Source organism: Apis mellifera, linkage group LG3, assembly GCF_003254395.2.
Source record: "Apis mellifera strain DH4 linkage group LG3, Amel_HAv3.1, whole genome shotgun sequence".
NCBI lineage: Eukaryota > Metazoa > Arthropoda > Insecta > Hymenoptera > Apidae > Apis > Apis mellifera.
Window position 1 is genome coordinate 9,968,506 of NC_037640.1, and position 20,538 is coordinate 9,989,043.

The 20,538-nt window shown below is 36.1% G+C and overlaps 2 protein-coding genes across 5 annotated transcripts in view; one reads left to right on the forward strand and one right to left on the reverse strand.

The window, feature by feature from the left end:
• Positions 1 to 20,538, forward strand: part of LOC724885 (zinc finger protein 395) — a 98,330-nt gene that overhangs the window by 31,184 nt on the left and 46,608 nt on the right. For both annotated transcript variants that reach the window (XM_006566788.3, XM_001120785.5), the window contains exon 2: positions 10,532 to 10,692. In XM_006566788.3, the coding sequence (XP_006566851.1) occupies positions 10,532 to 10,692 (161 nt within the window). The remainder of the gene's footprint in view (positions 1 to 10,531; positions 10,693 to 20,538) is intronic.
• LOC102653797 lies at positions 15,153 to 19,990 on the reverse strand. Of its 3 annotated transcripts, none has more exons than XR_003304351.1 (2): positions 16,395 to 19,990; positions 15,153 to 15,782 (listed from the first exon to the last, which is right to left on the reverse strand). XR_003304351.1 is itself a non-coding variant. In XM_026439654.1 (2 exons), exons 1-2 carry the CDS (start codon positions 18,771 to 18,773, stop codon positions 15,598 to 15,600), a joined length of 423 nt encoding a protein of 140 aa, XP_026295439.1. In that variant the 5' UTR covers positions 18,774 to 19,990; the 3' UTR covers positions 15,153 to 15,597. The 3 variants fall into 3 exon arrangements, 1 of the variants encoding a protein (XP_026295439.1); XR_410793.3 differs by having other exon boundaries at positions 16,386 to 19,990; XM_026439654.1 differs by having other exon boundaries at positions 18,536 to 19,990.

The following is a 20,538-nucleotide window of genomic DNA, read 5'->3' on the forward strand; positions in this document are numbered from 1 at the left end:
GAATTTTACATACGAAATTATTAATTCGGTGTTGTACTTTTTTTATTTTTTTTTTTTATTTTTTCCCAAAGTTTTTAAACAACGTTAAATATCTCCGGTTTAATTACACGATGGCATCACGCGTTTTCTCTTTGATGTCATAATCGCACAATGGTATTAACGCGTGTTTTAATTTAATGAAGGAAATGGAACGCGATGGAATAGTCGTTTATACAGGGGAATATCCGTATACAATAGAGCATTTCAATAATGAAAGTTTCAATTATACAAATGTACGAAGAATTCGTTAGGAAAAAAAAATTTTTTGAACTTCGATAATCACGACTCTTTTAAAATTACGACGTTCGTAGCCGAAACGTATTCGCGAGTATGAACGACGCGTTCACTTTCCTCGCGTCCAAAGAACTAACGTTCGATACGAAAACTACGAGACTATTTCGCGTAAAATTTCTGTGTTTCACCGAAACCACGTTCCGCCTTTGATTAATTCTCCTTTTGAATCGTGGCGTCACGAGATTCGTGCCTCGTTATCTAACAATCGTTACGCAATTCCCGTTTTTAAAACCGATATCCACGTACGCATATCCACTCGCTGCCTCGAAAATTTACATGTAAATTCTATATGCCTTCTATAAAAAAGAAAAAAGAAGAGAATTCCAAGTAGATGCGTTAATCAAAGTTTTATCTTAAATTACGATGCACAGGAATCGTATATTAAATATAAAAATAAAATTTGAAATAAAATTATCGTTAAAAAACCTAATGTTATCTCTCTTGGTACAAACTCTTAATACTTCCCACCCAATTTTCTTATCCTTCGTTCGAGCCAAATTTTCATCCAATCTTCTCGAAACATCGAGCACGAATACCACGCCACCACGCGCCGTGTCTGTCGTTCCCATTGCGCGCGCATAAGAAAATCATCGTCGTTGTGTCGTCGTCGAATCCTTGACGCAAGAATTCGGTAAGAGTGACTACTTCGGTAGGGTATTTGACCTTTCGAGAATCTTGGTGCTTCAAGGGGCCGAAAAACCGTGGAAAAACCGCGACGAATGTTGAAAAGATACGCTCGCCTACATCATAGCCGTATCCCGTTTCGGATAAACGGACGGTAGGATAAGCTGGACGAGGGGAGGGGGAAAATGCCTGAGCACTCGAGAGCGGCAGTGGAGGGGAGAGAAATTTGAAAGTGGCCGGTGAAAGTGCGCTCTCGAGTGCAGCGCACGTGGCTCACGGGCGTAGAGCATGCCGACCTCGAGCGTACTTCCTCTTCCAACCTCCTTTCTCACTCTCTCTCTCTCTCTCTCTCTCTCTGTCTCTATCCAAGTCTCTTCCCCCCTCTTAGTTTTTCATGGATTTCCTCCTTTCCACCGCCATTTCATCTCTTCCTTCGTGTCTGCCTCTTTCCTCCCTGCCCCCCGCCTGCGTGTGACCTTTGAACGTTCTTCCGTCCTCTCGCTGGCCTTTAAGCCGAGCCACACGAAGGTGAAAGAGTTCAAGCGGAAAAAAGGCCGACCGTCGGCTATCCTGTATCGACTTTCGATAAACGAAAAGAGTAATCGTTTTCACCACGGTTCGTTCTGTTCGACTTGTTTCGTGAGATATTTGTCTACTGCTCGAACTTTTAATTATTATTACGGATATACGGTTTTTGTGTATATATATATATATATGTGGGATACAGGTTATGTCAATTTGCAAACGAATCGAAGATTTGCTCGAGGATAAGAAAGAATTGTGAAAATTTTCGAGAATGGTGATTATATTCTTTTTGATGAGAACGTAATATGTTTTGTAATATCAGTTATCGATATCTTGTGTCAATTTTCTTGCGAACGAATCGAAGATTTACGTTTTAATACGTCGGATACAGGTTATGTCGGTGTCTCGCGTCAATTGCAAACGAATCGAAGATTTACTCAAGAAAGGATGCGAAGGATTGCGAAAACTTTCGAGAAAATGGTGGTTATATTTTCGACGGCAACGTTTTTGTAATTTATCGAATTTAGGTTACGTCTGTGTCTCGTGTCAATTTTCTTGCCAACGGAATCGAAGATTTACGCGCTTTAATACGTCGGATACAGGTTATGTCGGTGGCTCGCGTCAATTGCAAACGAATGGAAGAGTTATTTAAGGAAGGATTGTGAAAACTTTCGAGAAAATCGAACGGTGGTTATATATTTTCGACGAGTTTCGTTTCGATTATTCGCGATGTCGAGTGCATATCCACGAAATGAATATTGGCGAAGACACGTTCGCGTGCGTTCGTCCGTGCGATGAGAGATTGGGCCAACGATCGATGGCACGCACGCACGCTCGTTCGTCGTCGCTACAATCGCGAACGTTGAACGCGAAAAAAGAATTTTCATTGATGTAGCGATATTACTTTGACGTTCGCGATTGTTTGCTCTGGCGCGTCTTTACACAAGCGATAGATTCATCGATAAATATTTTTGACTTTAGAATTCCAAGCTTGTCAGCTTTAACACGCGTTATTATTAAAAAAAACCCGAGAGACATTCGATGAGAGTTAACATCGATTATGCTATTTTATATTTCACAGAGATAACGATTCGTAATGATGTAATCCGTTAAACGTATTTAAAACGTATTATAAGAATGGCGCAACATGGTCGTTGTAAAATCACTGACAAAGCGAATCTCGCGCAATTTCGTGACGATTATCGAATTCTCATCTGTTCCATCATCATCGATGCAACAGGTATCGCTTAACCACTTCATCTTCGTTATTAACTTAAATAATACTCGAATAAAGAATCTAAATTATTATCGTATTCTTCTATATCAAAATCTTTAACCAGATATCCTCATTCTAACAAATATTAACGATAATCAATCACCGTTAAAGATGTTGTACAATAAATAATTGAAAGGAGGAATTCGAGAAGATTTTCTTCCCTATCTTCTTTCTGTTCCGCTTTCCTAATGTTTAATCGGTGTCAGCCTTGTCGGCCTTGAACGCCCCTCTCTCTCTCTCTCTGTACTTGTATAGTATACAATACACATACGCGTTACACGTTCCGCGCCGCGTGAAAACATGTGGCAGGAGGGAAGGGGCTTTTATCGGACGTTAAGGTCTTTCGCAATTACACGGAATCGTAAATCGGCGCATGGATACGGAATGGTAGTTGTGGTCCCAGAACCGTGTCGCGACGCTCGATCGAACGGTTCACGGGGGCCGATCTTTGATTAATCGATCGTCGCATAATATATATGTGTGTGTATATATAATTTAAATACATATATATATACATATATATATATCGTTTGATTTTGGATACGCGTGAAATTTCACCTCTTGTTTTATGTTTTTATTTTTCACACATCGTTTTTCTCCGTTCGTTTCCGAAAAAATCAAATCTGGTATTCGATTACGATTAAAATTTTAAAATCAAGAGCATCGTGATCGAGAATGTGAAGCGTGTTGTTGTGGTATGGATTGCTTTTATTTATTTATTTATTTTTTATTACAGGATTATCGGTGTAAATGTAAGTGTGGGATAGGAATAAGTATAAGGAATTGGAGCGGATAATCGCCTCCGTTGGATGTATGATTCCGCAAAAATTTCTGTGACCTTTTGAACTGAAGTTGTCGCCGCCTCCGGTCGAACATCGATCAATCTCGAACTCGATCGATTCGTTTTACTTTTGTGTTTCTACTGCGCAGAAAACAAACATATGTACGTCGTGTACAGCATTCGCGGATAGATGCATCTAAGATCGGGATAGATTTTTTTTCCCTCCTTTTCCCCGAAGAAAGAACGAAGGAAACTTTTGACCTTAAACAATATCTGTGAACAAATAACCCCAGATCTCTGACCCGTGATTAATTACAAAAAGGAATAAGAGGGGGGGAAGAAGGAAACAAAGGATGGACAAAGATCGACAGATGCTGCTGCAACCTTGGGAAATATTTATCGTGTTACATCATAACATTCTCTCTACTCGCGTCTTACACATCTGTCTATATTTTCCGCGTCACGCTTATGCTTCGCTCCTCCATAGATTAGAAGTCAATTCCTTACTCTTCGAAATTGAACGAATCTCGAACGTTGCAACGACAGATTGATTCCGTGATTGATTTCTGAATTTCAAACGATCTCATTTTTTCTATACGTTCTTTGCAACGCTGGTACGTAAAAATTCGGCACTATTTTTGATTTTCTTGAACTTGAATAATTTATTTCGATACGTGATAATAATAAAAGAAAATAATTCTAATGCTAACCAACGAAGTTACGTGAAAAGTGAATCGATTATAATAGCTGTGTATATAATAAATGTTCAATTTTATTAATTTATTCGAAATCTTAGTTAAGTTACTTTTTCATCACGGTGATTATTCTGCCTAATTACCAAATTTTCTATGACCAATCTCAAATTGTATATTTCAATGAATTTGCAAGAAAAGTGCGTCTGGAGTACATGACGAATTATTATATTCACACCCTGTATAAACACAAAATACAACAAGACGACCAATTTTTCTATGACCAATCTCAAATTGTATATTTCAATGAATTTGCAAGAAAAGTGGGTCTTGAGTAAACTTGCATGACGAATTATTATATTCACACCCTGTATAAACACAAAATACAACAAGACGACCAATTTTTCTATGACCAATCTCAAATTGTATATTTCAATGAATTTGCAAGAAAAGTGGGTCTTGAGTAAACTTGCATGACGAATTATTATATTCACACCCTGTATAAACACAAAATACGACAAGACGACCAATTTTTCTATGACCAATCTCAAATTGTATATTTCAATGAATTTGCAAGAAAAGTGCGTCTGGAGTAAACTTGCATGACGAATTATTATATTCACACCCTGTATAAACACAAAATACGAGATACTCGAACCGGTTCCCAAAAAAAAAAAGACGTTTTTCCGGGAACGGAGGCTCCCAAAATTCTCAAAGTTTCGTCTAATCTCGGTAGCGTTGAAAATCCTCCTCCTCCTCCACCGAAAAAAAAAAGAAAGAAAAAAAATCTACGAAACGCACAAAAGTGGTGCCCTCCCCCGCACGGAAGACAGGCTCCGTTTGGATCGCGGCTAAAAGGCCTGTGCAGTCGATTCCCACCACGCGTGCACGAAAAAGGGGTTCCATTCACGAGGAGGAGGAGGAGGAGGAGGAGGTCGGGTTAAAACGACGGGTTAATGAACAGCGTCTGGCCGATAAAGAATGAGAGAGAAAAAAAGAGAGAGAGAGAAGGAATGGTTTTCGACTAGCGCGTCATAGATAAACCTCGAAAAAGCGTCTGGCAGCTGCGTTTACAGACGTAAATATATATATATATATATATATATATATATACGTATTTTAACAGCTGAGAGTAGGTGGGACGCCAAAGACCCAAGCTTCTGACGTGCGCACAACATTCCATCTCTCTCTCTCTCTTTTCTTTCGATTTCTCTGTCGACGTTCGATTCTGGGGAACCCTAGACAGCTTGTAATTCAGACGTTGTTGCGTCGTCCGTTTCGTAATCGAGCTCGACTCGAAATCGAATTATAACGGTAATGTTTATAATGCGAGGGAACAAAGAGAGAGAGAGAAAAAGAGAGAGAGAGAGAATTGTCCCGAGTTGGGACATCGACGGCGTGCGTGACATTCGTTACGCCGGTGTATTATATTTACACGTCGAATTCACCGACGCGTGATTCCTATCTCGGTCACCGGCCGGGGGATCAAAATTACATAACAAGTCGATGGAGAATCAGGGGCAAGCCATTTCGATATCCAACCTCGAGAAGGTAACGAGCCTTAAACCGTGATTTAAACATCATACTCTTAGAGATATCCTTTATCCGAAAGGGATTTTAATGATAAAAGTAATTGAAATTGGATATTAATATATAATAATTATATAGATAATAATAATAATTATATAGATTAAATAGAGACATCGATATCATTTTTTCGAAAAAATTGATTCGAAGATTTGACGAGTTGTTTAACTTTGGAACGTTTATTATAACGATAAAAGTAATTGAAATTGGATATTAATATATATATAGATGAATAGAGACGTCGATTATTTTTTCTTTCTTTTAACTTTGGAACGTTTATTATAACAATAAAAGTAATTGAAATTAGATATTAATATATATAGATGAATAGAGACATCATTTTTTCGAAAAAATTGATTCGAAGATTTGACAAGTTGTTTAATTTTGGAACGTTTATTATAATAATAAAAGTAATTGAAATTGGATATTAATATATATATATAGATGAATAGAGACAGTTGTTTAACTTTGGAACGTTTATTATAACAATAAAAGTAATTGAAATTGGATATTAATATATATAGATGAATAGAGACGTCGATTATTTTTTCGAAAAAATTGATTCGAAGATTTGACAAGTTGTTTAACTTTGGAACGTTTGTTATAACGATAAAAGTAATTGAAATTGGATATTAATATATATAGATGAATAGAGACATCGATATCATTTTTTCGAAAAAATTGATTCGAAGATTTGACGAGTTGTTTAACTTTGGAACGTTTATTATAACGATAAAAGTAATTGAAATTGGATATTAATATATATATAGATGAATAGAGACGTCGATTATTTTTTCTTTCTTTTAACTTTGGAACGTTTATTATAACAATAAAAGTAATTGAAATTAGATATTAATATATATAGATGAATAGAGACATCATTTTTTCGAAAAAATTGATTCGAAGATTTGACAAGTTGTTTAATTTTGGAACGTTTATTATAATAATAAAAGTAATTGAAATTGGATATTAATATATATATATATAGATGAATAGAGACAGTTGTTTAACTTTGGAATGTTTATTATAACAATAAAAGTAATTGAAATTGGATATTAATATATATATAGATGAATAGAGACGTCGATTATTTTTTCGAAAAAATTGATTCGAAGATTTGACAAGTTGTTTAACTTTGGAACGTTTGTTATAACGATAAAAGTAATTGAAATTGGATATTAATATATATATAGATGAATAGAGACAGTTGTTTAACTTTGGAACGTTTATTATAACAATAAAATTGAAATTGGATATTAATATATATAGATGAATAGAGACATCGATATCATTTTTTCGAAAAAATTGATTCGAAGATTTGACAAGTTGTTTAACTTTGGAACTTTGTTAAATATATCTCTAAATTTCTCTCTCTCTCTCTGTTTCCAGCAATGGACGAGAACCGCCCACTCCAACCTTAAATATCCACCGATTCACTGACTTCTCCACCAACAGTTCTCATCCGTGTTGCGATATCCTCCCGTGGGCGTGTTTCCTCTTTGCATCTCCTCCTCGTTTTATCCTCGAAATCGTCTAATATCATTTCTCCAAGTCTTTTCTTCTTCGAAACGGATCCTACGAGGCCTGTGTGGATCCTGTTTCCGTGCTCGTTGCGCGGTCTCTATGTCACCCGGTTCGATGCAATTATGAGCGCGTATGGATAGGGGAAGGGGGGAATAAATTCGAAATATAGCACGGTTGCGAACGGTTTTTCGAATGGAGGGGGGGAGAAGGCGAGAGGAGGCTTGCGAGAGGCACCATAATGCGAATATAATGACGACGGGTAAATAGATCCGCCGCCTCGGTTCCGATCGTTCTCTGCAAGTTCAACGTTTCCGGATACGCCGCTCTTCCTTTTGAGGAGTTTTCAAATTTTTTCTTTTTTTTTTTGAATATTTGTTGTGCCGTTTCTCTCTCGCCTCCTTTCTCGTTGCGGCTTTTTGATCGGTGGATTTGGTTGGCGATGGATATGGCGGATATAGGATTGGATTATAGTGATAGAAAGAAAGGAAAATTTTTTAATATTTTTCCCTAAGTATTCTGTGGAATTGGAAAAAGAATTAATCGAGATGCGTTTATAAGAATTTGCCTTTCTTTAAAATTGATTTTACCTCGGATATAGCATTCGATTATGGCAATAGGAGGGAAGAAAGAAGAATTTTTTTTCCCTAAGTATCTTGTGGAATTGGAAAAAGAATTAATCGAGATGCGTTTATAAAAATTTACCTTTCTTTGAAATTAATTTCATCTCGGATATAGCATTGGATTACGGTGATAGGAGGAAAGAAAGGAAAATTTTTTGATATTTTTCCCTAAGTATTCTGTGGAATTGGAAAAAGAATTAATCGAGATATAAAAATTTGCTTTTCTTTGATTTCATCTCGGATGTAGCATTGGATTACAATGATAGGAAGAAAGGAGAATTTTTTAATATTGGAAAAAGAATTAATCGATGCGTTTATAAGAATTTACTTTTTTTTTTATTTCACTTTGGATATAGCATTGGATTACAGCAATAGGAGGGAAGAAAGGATTTTTATATTTTTCCCTAAATATCCTGTGCAATGGAAAAGATATGTATCCTGGAAAAAGATTTCTTTGATTTCACCTTGGATATAGGATTAGATTACAATGATAGGAAGAAAGGAGAATTTTTTAATATTTTTCCCTAAGTATCCTGTGCAATTGGAAAAAGAATTAATCAAGATGCGTTTATAAAAATTTGCTTTTCTTTGATTTCACCTCGGATATAGCATTGGATTATAATGATAGGAGAGAAGAAAGGAAAATTTTTTGATATTTTTCTCTAAGTATCCCCATTGGAAAAAGAATTAATCGAGATGCGTTTATAAAAACTTGCCTTCCTTTGAACTTGATTTCATCTCGAATATAGCATTGGATTACAATGATAGAAAGAAAGGAAAATTTTTTGATATTTTTCCCTAATTATCCTGTGCAATTGGAAAAAGAAGTGGATAAAAGTCCTGGTCGACGAATCAATCGAGATGCGTTTAGAAAAATTCGAAGTGGATTTCACCTCGGAAATTAGAAATGTTCGTGTAACCGGATTGGATTGAAAATCGTGGAAGAATATAGTCCGTGTAAGAATTTCTCTTTCTTGGCTGCTCCCTCTGGCAAGCGAACGGGGGAACTAAAAACATTCTCAGGCCAGGAAGGCGTCGTTAAACGGGTATCTGGTATAACAGTACCGGGTATTTTTCAAACTGATATATTTCTTCAGGAGGGAAAAGAAATCGCCACCGGCTCGTTCCGCCGATCTCATTTTCCTATTTCTCGTGATCGGGGTAACGTGAGTACGTACCGTTCACTCACATATTATACACTACGTTCAAACACTAATCGATTATCCGAGTTTTCCAAGTTTTCCTTTTTTTTCAAACGTGTTAATTAGAATTCGTTCGATCTGCACGCTCCGTTTAACCATCATATTTTATTCCGATTGGTGATTGTTCCAAAGGAAGTGGATTACCCTCCGCCATCTTCGACGAGGAATTTTCTCAATTAAAATCGATAATTTCCTTTCTCTCCTTTTAAATCAGATTTTCTCTCTTTCGTAATCCTAAATAAAATAATATTCGCATTCCTCTTGATTCTTTAAATTTCTCCAGTAAAATAATATTATCACGATTGTGCAACAACTTCTTAATCATCCAATCCGGATAATTATCCTTTTACTTTACTTTATTTCTATAAAAAGATATAATCATTTTATAAATAATAATGAATATTCAAACCGAAAATTCAACAATTCCCTTTTTTACAAATTTTATCTCTCTCTCGAGACTTGCTTTTTTGAACACTCTCGAAAAATCGTCTCTCCAGAATTCTCCTCCTTTTCCTCCTTTTCCTCTCGGAAGAACGGAACGTCCAATCTTACTCGGGAGAAAGATGGAGAATTTCGAAGGACGCGTTCGGATCAACCGTGGCGCATAATCTCGTTGCGGTGATTACTTCCTCTTAATTACTCGGCTCGCGAGTAACAGCATTCCAGCCCCGGGAGACACGTGTTATTCATGCGCGGGTTGCGTCAGTTCGCATTCGCAATTTTATTTCCCCTTTTATTCCCTCTCCCCTCCCATTCGACACGACTCGGCTCCTCCTCCATCCACCAGAACCGTTCAACGCCATTCCTTCCAACTCGTCGTTTCCTCCGCATCTTCTTTATGACTCTTTCAGGCATTCGAGGATTTTTTCGAGGACCGATGTGTCTTCGATTTTGAACCCGTTCCGTTTTCCCGCCTTTTTCAACGGAGAGAGTTTACAGCAAGAATTCGTGAGAAATAGAAACGAATAGAGGGGAAATTTTCTTTTTTTTTTAGAATAAATCAATGGAAACGAAAGTTTTGAGTATCTCTGCGCTTCTTTCTTTACGAAAAAAATTTTTCTCGATTATTGACTTTCGTTTCGAAACTTTTTTTACCAGATTTACTTGATTGAAATTTCTGTTAAAATTGGATACGGATATTCGCAAGCAGCAATTTTAAAATTTAAGTAAAGTGATACGATAATTATTCATCTGGAATATTGATAAAAAGAGTAGTTTTATCGAATGGAATTTATTAGTTCTAATGACTCACCTCAGGGAGAGGGAATATTTAATTTAAAAAAAATCGTAATAAATTTGAGAATGATAATAAATTCGGAAATTTTTGGGATCCATCTGACGAGCTTACGTTGATCTTGTTCTTGCAGACGATGAGGCTGACCAAGCGTATAGACGAGGTCAGGTTGCTGGAGTCGCGTAAGAGCGCACGGCTGGCCGATCAGGACACGGATTTCGCTAGGCTCGCCGATATGGCGGGTGATCGAAAACGGGCATCTTCCCACTCCATCGACGTGCCACACGTGATTGGGTAAGTATTTGTTCCATCCAGTTAATTTGTAACCGATAAGTAGACTGCGGATCTCTTTCAAAATTGTGCAAAATTGAACGTGAAAAAAGATGGAATGGAAGAAAGAATAAAATTCGAGTCTTTGTTTCGTCGTATATAAAAAATATATAGATTTTTCGGACATAAAAAAAGGGTATTAAACGTTTCTCGTCGAATATGTCAATCAAGTCCTTTCTAATAAAATATTTTGCACGATGTATTTTCGAATATATTCTGCAGTCTACTCTAGCAAGAAAAGGAAAAAAAATCTGATTGTACGATTCGTGACGAACAAACGGTTAACTCGAGATCAAAATCAATAGGTCCTTTTCGTCCTCGAGAATTCCTCGAAAAATTCACCAAAATAATCCTGCAACTCCGAAGATACAGAACAGAAGATTCCTTCCTTACCCACCCACCCTTCCACTGGAACCGTAAACCGGATCGTGAGTACTAATTTTAATTCTCGTATAATCCCCGCCAATCCTTACCTAACGAGACCTTGTCGAGGAAAAAGAAGAAGATACGATTTTAAAACTCGCGTGAAAAGCTCGTCACGAACATTAATGTGTTTCGAAGAGAAAGAAAAAGAAGAAGAAAAAAAAGGAAGGGAGAGAAAGAATGTTTTCAAATCGAGGGCGCTCTCGTTGACTTTGACTCGAGAAGACGAGTAAAAACGATATATATGTCAGCCTCCTCCCTTCGAGAAATTCTGGCCGCATCCAACTAGACCCTTCCTCGCTAGATTTAGCGTGGACACGTGTGAGCCTGCATTCAAAAATCCTGTGTAAACGTGTATACAGGGTGATTCGTACGAAGAGCAACGATTAATAATATTTTTTTAATGTTATGGAAAAAAGCGTTATCGCTTCGAGGTGTCGAAATTTAATTTATATATACATATATATATTTTATTTTTTAAAAAATTCTAACATGAAGATTTAACGAAACATCTAATTAAAATCGTTTTACAAAAATATTAATAACAACGATAAGATAATGGGATAGGTAGATAAATAGTAAAAAAAAAATTCACATGTTTTCCATAAATTTATAATTATGCTAATATCTTTGTTCGAATGACCGCGGTCATTGGATATTAGCTAGAAATGTAAATTACGTTTATACATATTCAAAACCTGTGTATAACCATAGCGATCTTGAAATTTTTTTTCTTTTGCATACGTTTCTTATATCGTAAATATACGAAATAAGTTTAAAATAAATGATCGCCTTCCTATAAATACTTCAGCCTCGATCATTAACATTTTCTTTTTTTTTTTTTTTTTTTTTTGGAAAAGGATAATATCTCTTTGGAAATAAATGTTTCGAAATATTATTTAGTCGAGTATCGTTTTTACTTTTGAATATAATTCGCCAAAATACTACGAATTATTATTATTATTATTCGTCATTAACAATTCGAGGCCATTAATGGTTATATTTGTTTGGAAACATATTTGTTTTCGAATGTTTCGAAAAAATTCTCTGACATTATTAACACCATTCATTCACCATTAACCTAATGTCCAACATGTTTACATTCTTCTCTTTCTTTCTTTTTTTTTGGAAAAGGGTAATATCTCTTTGGAAATAAATGTTTTGGAATATTATTTATCGAGTATCGTTTTCGCGAAAAATACTACGAATTATTATCATTTAATGTCATTAACAACATTCATAGCCACCAATGGCTATTGATACTTGAAAACATATTTGTTTTCAAATGTTTCAAAAAAATTTTCTGACATTATTAACACCTACTATTCTAATATAATAATACTATAATTCTATAATATTAATCTAGTATTCAAAAATTTACATTTTTCTTCTTCTTTTTTTTTTTTTTGGAAAAGGATAATATCTCTTTGGAAATAAATGTTTCGAAATATTATTTAGTCGAGTATCGTTTTTACTTTTGAATATAATTCGCCAAAATACTACGAATTATTATTATTATTATTATTCGTCATTAACAATTCGAGGCCATTAATGGTTATATTTGTTTGGAAACATATTTGTTTTCGAATGTTTCGAAAAAATTCTCTGACATTAACACCATTCTATCATTAACCTAGTATCCAATATGTTTACATTCTTCTTTTTTTTGGAAAAGGGTAATTTCTCTTTGGAAATAAATGATTTGAAATATTATTTATCGTTTTCGCGAAAAATACTACGAATTATTATTATTTAACAATTATTAACAATTCAACGCCATTAATGGCTATTGATATTTCAAACCATATTTCGAAAAAATTCTCTTAATAACATCATCCTATCATTAACCTAATATCCAAAATGTTTACATTCTTCTTTTTTTTTGGAAAAGGATAATATCTTTTTGGAAATAAATGTTTTGAAATATTATTTATCGAGTATCGTTTTCGCGAAAAATACTACGAATTATTATTATTTAACGTCATTAACAATTCAACGCCATTAATGGCTATTGACACTTGAAATCATATTTCGAAAAAATTCTCTGACATTATTAACACCATCCTACCATTAACTTAATATCCAACATTCTTCTTTAATTTTTAATTTTTTAAAAAAATTAAAAAAAAAATTTTTAATCTTTAATTTTTCCTTTAATTTAATCCACTTTAATTCTTCAAATATTACGTTTCCAATTCTTCGAATTCTCTGATCGTCTCTAAGGGAACGTCGAATCGTTTTACGCGCCTCACCCTGTATATCCAAGCGCGTTATAACGCACACCCGGTCTACGCCGGTCTAAAAATCGAAGGTATCCTCCTCCTAATTCGAAAAAAGCTGCGCGCACCCACACGTTGCAGCGAGGGGAGAGCGTTAAAAGGCGTCTGGTTCCCGATCGTTAGACCGTGAACGCACCCTCGCCGGACACCTGTCCCTCGGCCTTTCCACCGCACGCAGTCGTCCAACTGTTCTCTCTCTCTCTCTCTCTCTCTCTCTCTCTCTCTCTCTCTCTCTCTCTCTCTCTCTCTCTCTCTCCTCTCCAACCCTCGTGAAACATTCCGGAATCCGATCCAACCGTCGCGATTCGACCACGGCTGGGGGAGGACGCGTTTCGTGGGACCCGACCAACGCGGAATTTCTACCTTGGGGGAGGAGAGCTTTGACCCTTCCAAGGGCAATTTTTGTCTACCTGATTGATGTCGCTTCGGTATTTTCTTTCTTTCTTTTAATTTTTCTTATTTATCGAGTATCGTTTTCGCGAAAAATACTACAAATTATTATTATTATTATTATTCGTCGTATCATTTAACAATATTCATAGCCACCAATGGCTTGAAAACATATTTCGAAAAAATTCTCTGACATTATCAACACCATCCTACTAATCTAGTATTCAACATTCTTCTTTAATTTATCCACTTTAATTCTTCGAACGTCGTTCAAAATCGTTCGATTATTATTTAATATTTTGATATTGGAGATTTTGGATTTTTGTGAAATTTGTTTCTTTAAGGATCTACTAGTTTCTTAGTAATTTTGGAATTTTGAAAAATCTGATTTCGTTGTAAAGATTCGATTATTTGATATATTCGTCCCAGATTCTTGAAAATTTTTAATCCTCTCTAAATCGAAAGGTATTTATATATTATATACGTCTAATGAAAACTTGATTGCTGACGATACTATTACAGGGGCCATATCTGAATTAAACTTTTCACGCTCCATAAAAATGAAAATAAAATAAACACACGGTGAAAGAAAACATTCGAAGACAATGACATCGGCCAGATTCGTCCCCGACAATATTATCGTATCCCCTAAACGTCCGTTTCAGGTATATCGTACACAAAGGTGAATCTAAACCCTGCACAATTGCCGAGCGTAGCGGTAAATTTTATGATTTAGGACCGGAGGGAAGGGAACTGTGAAACAACAACAACAACCGTCGTCTTCTCTCTAGCGTTACAAAATCGTAATTTCATTTTTACGGCGCGACACGACACGACCGCCGCGAGACGAGTTTAATCGTCCAGACGCTCTTCAAAAACGTTGAGGATAAACCAACGCTTTTAAAGATTGAATAATGAACGTTGAATCGTTTCCTTGCGATCAATATATATATATATATATATGGGGATGGATGGTGGAAGAAGCTCCTTTCACTATTAAAAGCTATCTCCAAATGAATCGAACGAAAATAATATATATATATATCGATCCAATAACAAAAATTTCTAAGACAAATCAAATTATGTTGAAGTAGAGTTTTATGTGTATTAAATTTATAATATATATATATATATTCATTGACAATATTTTCTTCCAATATATTAATACAATCGACGAAGAGGAGAAATATTCAAAGGAATATTCTTTCTATGCCTGCACGGCTTCTCATCTTTGAGCGTTTTCAACCCACCGTTTTCATCCACCTACCTGCCGCATCTTTTCGGTCCTAGAGAGAAGACTTTCTTTCCCTCCCCTCCCCCCATAATCGTCTCCCCTCCGACAGAAGGGTGGAACGACTGTTTCACGATGGCAACGACCCCGAGACTTCGACTTTTCCTTCTCCTCCTTTTCTTTTTTTTTCCTTTCTTCCCTCCCCCTTTCCCCCTTTGGGCGTAGTCGTGCACGACCGAGGCCTCGACGAAGAGATCCTCCTCACAAAGGACGAGTTGGCGCGGTGGAGAGAAGAGGAGAGGAGGAGGAGGAGGAGGAGGAGGTGCAACGTCCGGTAGCCGAGGGCGAAGGCACGCAGGTAGACGGCCGGTGTTTTCGGCTGCACCTGGCCATGGCACGACCTGCCCCACGTGAAAGGAGAGGTCACACACGCGAGAAATCGGATGCCTTTCGAATCACGATGGGCGTATCGATGACGAAAGCGGGCCCCCGCTTTGGCGAAGACCTTGCACGCCGGCCAAGGATCCCTCGCCAAAGCGAAATTCATCACCGGTGTGACTGGCCTCTCGAAGGTTGAACAAAGTTGCTCCTTCCAGCGGATTTAATCTCCGATTGCTTTTGTTGGATGCGTGGATCGGTCTCGATCGACCGACGGTGTGCTTCCAGGCTGTGGTTTAGTGGATCGTTGCTGCTATTAATTTGAGCAGGGAAAATCTCAATCGGTTTTTGCGCTGGAAAAAATGGAATAAAAAAAGTTTGTTTCAAAAAGTGGTTAATACGGTAGATGCACGAAGTCTAACAGTTGCTGCGAGTTAGATTGGATTCATTTGTGTTTCTTATTTCTGATTTTCTTTATTTTTTTTATTTTTTTTTTTAACACTGGAACTGTCGGTATGCAGTAGCTTTAAGTATCTCGATAAATTACAATGTTAATTTTCAAAAAAGTTCTCGATAATTGTAAAACGAAAAATATGAAATCCGTAAAAAAATTAGAATTTTCTGATAAAATAACGTTTCGTGTATTCTAACCTAATGCAATTTCTCGTGAGTCATTTTCAAAACGTTATTATTATAAATTATTATACACATAACTGTAATACCATCGCATATATATATCATTATATTGTATATTTAAAACAAACTAACTCACTTTTATTGAAATATGAAATCCGTAAAAAAATTAGAATTTTCTGATAAAATAACGTTTCGTGTATTCTAATGCAATTTCTCGTGAGTCATTTTCAAAACATTATTATTATAAATTATTATACACATAACTGTAACACCATCGCATATATATCATTATATTGTACATTTAAAACAAACTAACTCACTTTTATTACCCGCATTTCGTGTTACGAAATATATATACAACGAGCCAAGCGAAGTTAGTTGTATAGTATATGTAGCGTAGCATCGATATAATCAACAAAAATACTCGGTGACTCTATCGAAATTCCCTATAGATCCAACTTCACTCTCCTTTCACAGTAACGTCATCCACGAAAATTTCTTCCACTCGAACTATTCCTAACAAGAGGCAACTTCATGATGCACGGTCGGACGCGACGATAAAATTTCGAAATTACAACGAAGCAGCTTTCGCCCATGGAAAAACAAACGATGTAAGAGCGGCTTCTTCTTTCACCGTGTAGCCTCGTTTCGTAGAACGAACGGTGGCCCTGTTTGGCCTTTCACACGCAATCGTGCACGCGAGACCATTCCGCCGCTCTGCGGCGATTGCAACTTTGTACATTGTGCAACACTGTGTTTCTCTCTCGGGTGTGTAACGAAACTGCAAACAATTCTTCGAATCCGTGACTACTTATTACGCTTTCGATCTCTTTCATCGGTCGCCTAAACCGATCGTTAATATTTTCTACGGTTCGAATGTTCGATTTTAATTTTTCCTCTTTTCCAAGTTTAAGGTTATGTTCGGTAACCTGCGTTCATCGTCAATTCGTGCGATCGAAATATTGATTTCAGTGTTCTTCAGTCTCTTTTGAAGTTCGAGGTTAATAACGTTTTATCATCGCGATAGAATTTATCTCATTTAACCTCAAACTTGTTTTAACCGAAACATGAGTGATTTGTTTGTACGTTGTTTTTTTTTTGGTGTATTAGTGTATTTTTCAATCAATTTCATCATAATGAAATTTCAATTATCGAAACGATAAATATTAACTTCAATTCCAATTCTTTAAAAGATATCTTTATTAGGATATCTTTATGCATGAAAGGCTAAACAGACGTGTAAATAAATAAGAAATTTAAATTGATCACAGTTTGCACAGTATATCTTTTAATTACATTCGTGAATAAGTGATAACTAATTCCTTTTCCCCCCCCTCTCCTTGTTAATAACGAAGCTCTTAACGCGTTCAAGATTATTAAAATCATTCGTTTTCACGATATGTATGTTCTGTTTTCGCGTCCCATTAGCATCCTTTTCGTTGTTCGATAGAATTGAATTATTCCAGGCGGCTATCGATCGCTCGCTTTTTATAATTCGTGAATTTCACCAGCTCGAAATATCTTCCGTTCGATTTTCGTTCGACGATCAATTTCGATCACGATCGCGGTCTTTAGCACGGCCGAGATTAAATTATTCGATGTTTATGGGCATTGGTTTCCAGTGAACGTTCCAGCGAATGAATATTTTAGTGGGCGGATTTTATGGTTTCCTGATTTCCTGCCATATCGTATCGCGGCTAGGAATATTTGAAGAAAGCATTTGATATAAATTGACGATTTAACTCGTTTCGATTATTTTAGAGGAATTTGAGAGAATCGTGTTTCTTTTATGAAAATAGACGAATTTTATTATAAATTGTTTCGCGTTGTATAAAATAATAATTGTTTTTTTGGATGAGATATATAAATTATGAACGAGAAATGTATGTTATTGGATAACGGTTCAAAGGATGCGAGAAAGAGTGATTGCATTAATATTAATGGTAAAATAAATACAAAGATATTAGATACGTCTGTTCAGTGTGCTGGAATGTTTGAAGCAATATGGATGCTTCGAGTAACTTGATCATCTAATTATACCGAGCGGGGTTATATCTATTTTCTTTGCACCCACGTGGCAGAATTTATAGCTTCTAACAATGAAATCGGATGAAATCGCTGCCAACCTTTTAAGTCTCGAATACTGATGGATGTTTTATTAAAAAAAATATGCGATTATAACAATCTTTTTAAAAATCCAAAGTCCATTTTTCAAAATTGTAAAGATTCAATAATCCATTGTATCGTCTTCAAGATTTCCAAAGATCCAATGACCTATTTCCAAAATTCAAAGATTCCAAAAGAATTTCGAACAATTATTTATTCCAATAATTCGAGATCGAGTTTAATCTCGAAACTCGAAATATTGATAAAAATTTGGAAAAATCATCGTTGAAGAGGGGGGGAAATTACGAGAAGAAGAAAGTTCGTGGCGCGGCAACGGGTGCAGTGAGTCAGTAGGTTAGCTTACGTAATTTCGGCCGGCAATCTCTGCGGGCGAGGAGGTGGTGGTGGTGGTGGCCGGCTTTTAACGGAATTAGGTCGATCAATACCGCGGCGTTATATGGGTCAGGTGCACTACCACGTTTCTCTCCATATGCGAGCTGTGCCCCTTGAACGGTCGTACCTAGCAACCCTCCCATCCCCCAGGAACCTTGCGTTTTCGATCGCTCGTTCACGCCCCCTCCCTTCGGCCCCCTTTCCTTCATTCCTTCCTCGCGCTTTAACGCGTTAATTCAGTTCAATCAACCTAGATCTTGATCCGCCTTTTGTTGGCAGAGCAACGACGGGGTGGTCTCTCGATCGATCTCGCGCACCGTTATCATTACATACGGAGAGGATTTTAATCCTCCAGCGTTGCTCAATTTCATCGATGATTTTACCCGTTTTCTTATAAATCGATGATTGTGAAAATTAATGGAGTTTTCACTGCCACTATATATGTAAATACGAATGTGTTTTTTTATATGCTCGAGTAATAAGAAATCAATCTTTTTAAAAATTTTTATTTATGTAACGAAGAGGTAATTAAAAATGAAAGATCAATCTGTTGAATGTATACCAAGTGAAAAGAATATTAATGATAGCGAAGATGATTTTTTGATATATTTGTAAATTTTATTTACATTGATTTTGTTTCTTTTTATGCTATATTGAATAAAACATTGCACTTGTTAAATGCTATTACATTCTTTTGAATCTTTCATCGCGTCATTTACTAAATAATTCAGAAAAAAATACGTGGGAATTCGTGGCTATCATGCTTATATAACCATTTCATTATTCATCGATAATCATCAGTGAAGTTGAACTTGAAAATTTTTCAAATAAGAAATCAAATTTTAATTTTTCGATTTTCTTTTAAATTTGCATCTTTGTATTATAGAACAATTTTTTTTCTATTGTCATCATCAGTTGCTTCACAATTCTTTCCAATGAAAACTTCTTTGAACAATGAAGTTTTTTTGTTATTCGATGCGCTTCCTAGTAGCACAAAATAAAAGAAAAAAAATGGTAAAAATGTGACACATACTGAAAGTTCATCCTTCAACGTGAGGAACGTGACTACTTTGCGCTCGTAAATTTCGGCTCACTTTTATGATTATGAGGTATCGTTATCGGGTCTCCTTCTTCTCCTCCTCCTTCTTCGTTTCGCGTGCTGGCGAAAGACACGAGGCCCACACGCTAATTGAAAATAAATGTGTTTCGGGCGTCTGGTCTAAGAATATCGTTAGACGAACACGGTAAACACATTTGAATTGGCAGTTAACACCAATATATTCCGCGCGAATACAGATAGTTGTAAGTTAATTAGCTTCTATTATTTCGATCTGTCTTGTTCGAAACATCTACCCGGTCTACCGTCTGCGTAACTCCTCTTCTGGGAACCTCTTCTTCTTCGTTCGCCACGTGCTGGATCCACATGCTTGTACGCGTTGTGCAACCATTCAACGAATTAAGGTCGTGTTTCTATGTATTGTAAATGTTTGGATCCGTCAAGACTATAAGTGTTAATATTATATATATAGATAGATTTGGGGCAAGATGGAGCAGAAAAGAGAAATTTGTGACTTTTTTTTTAAATGCATCTTATCGACGATCTAATCTAGAGAAATGTAGAAAATTTTCTCTAAAAATTTTAAAAAAGAAACGTTTCGAAAAATTTTCAAAATTTCATTTATCCTCATTTTTTGTACGGGATTCGCGTGGAAAGATCGACAATTAGATTTTTTCTTTTTTATTACATTTCTCTCTTATTTTTTCTCCCCTCCATCTTTATTTATACGCGTTACTCGATCTCGAACGAGCTCGATCTTTCCTCAGATTAATATATTCGTATTTGTATTTATTCAAATATAGTTTCTTTCTTTTTTTTTCTCCCGTTGAGAGAGAGAGAAAAAAGTAAATTACTCATTTGCAATGGTGTCACGGCTCCTTCGGATCAGCCGTGTGTACGAGGCGAACGAGAGAGGA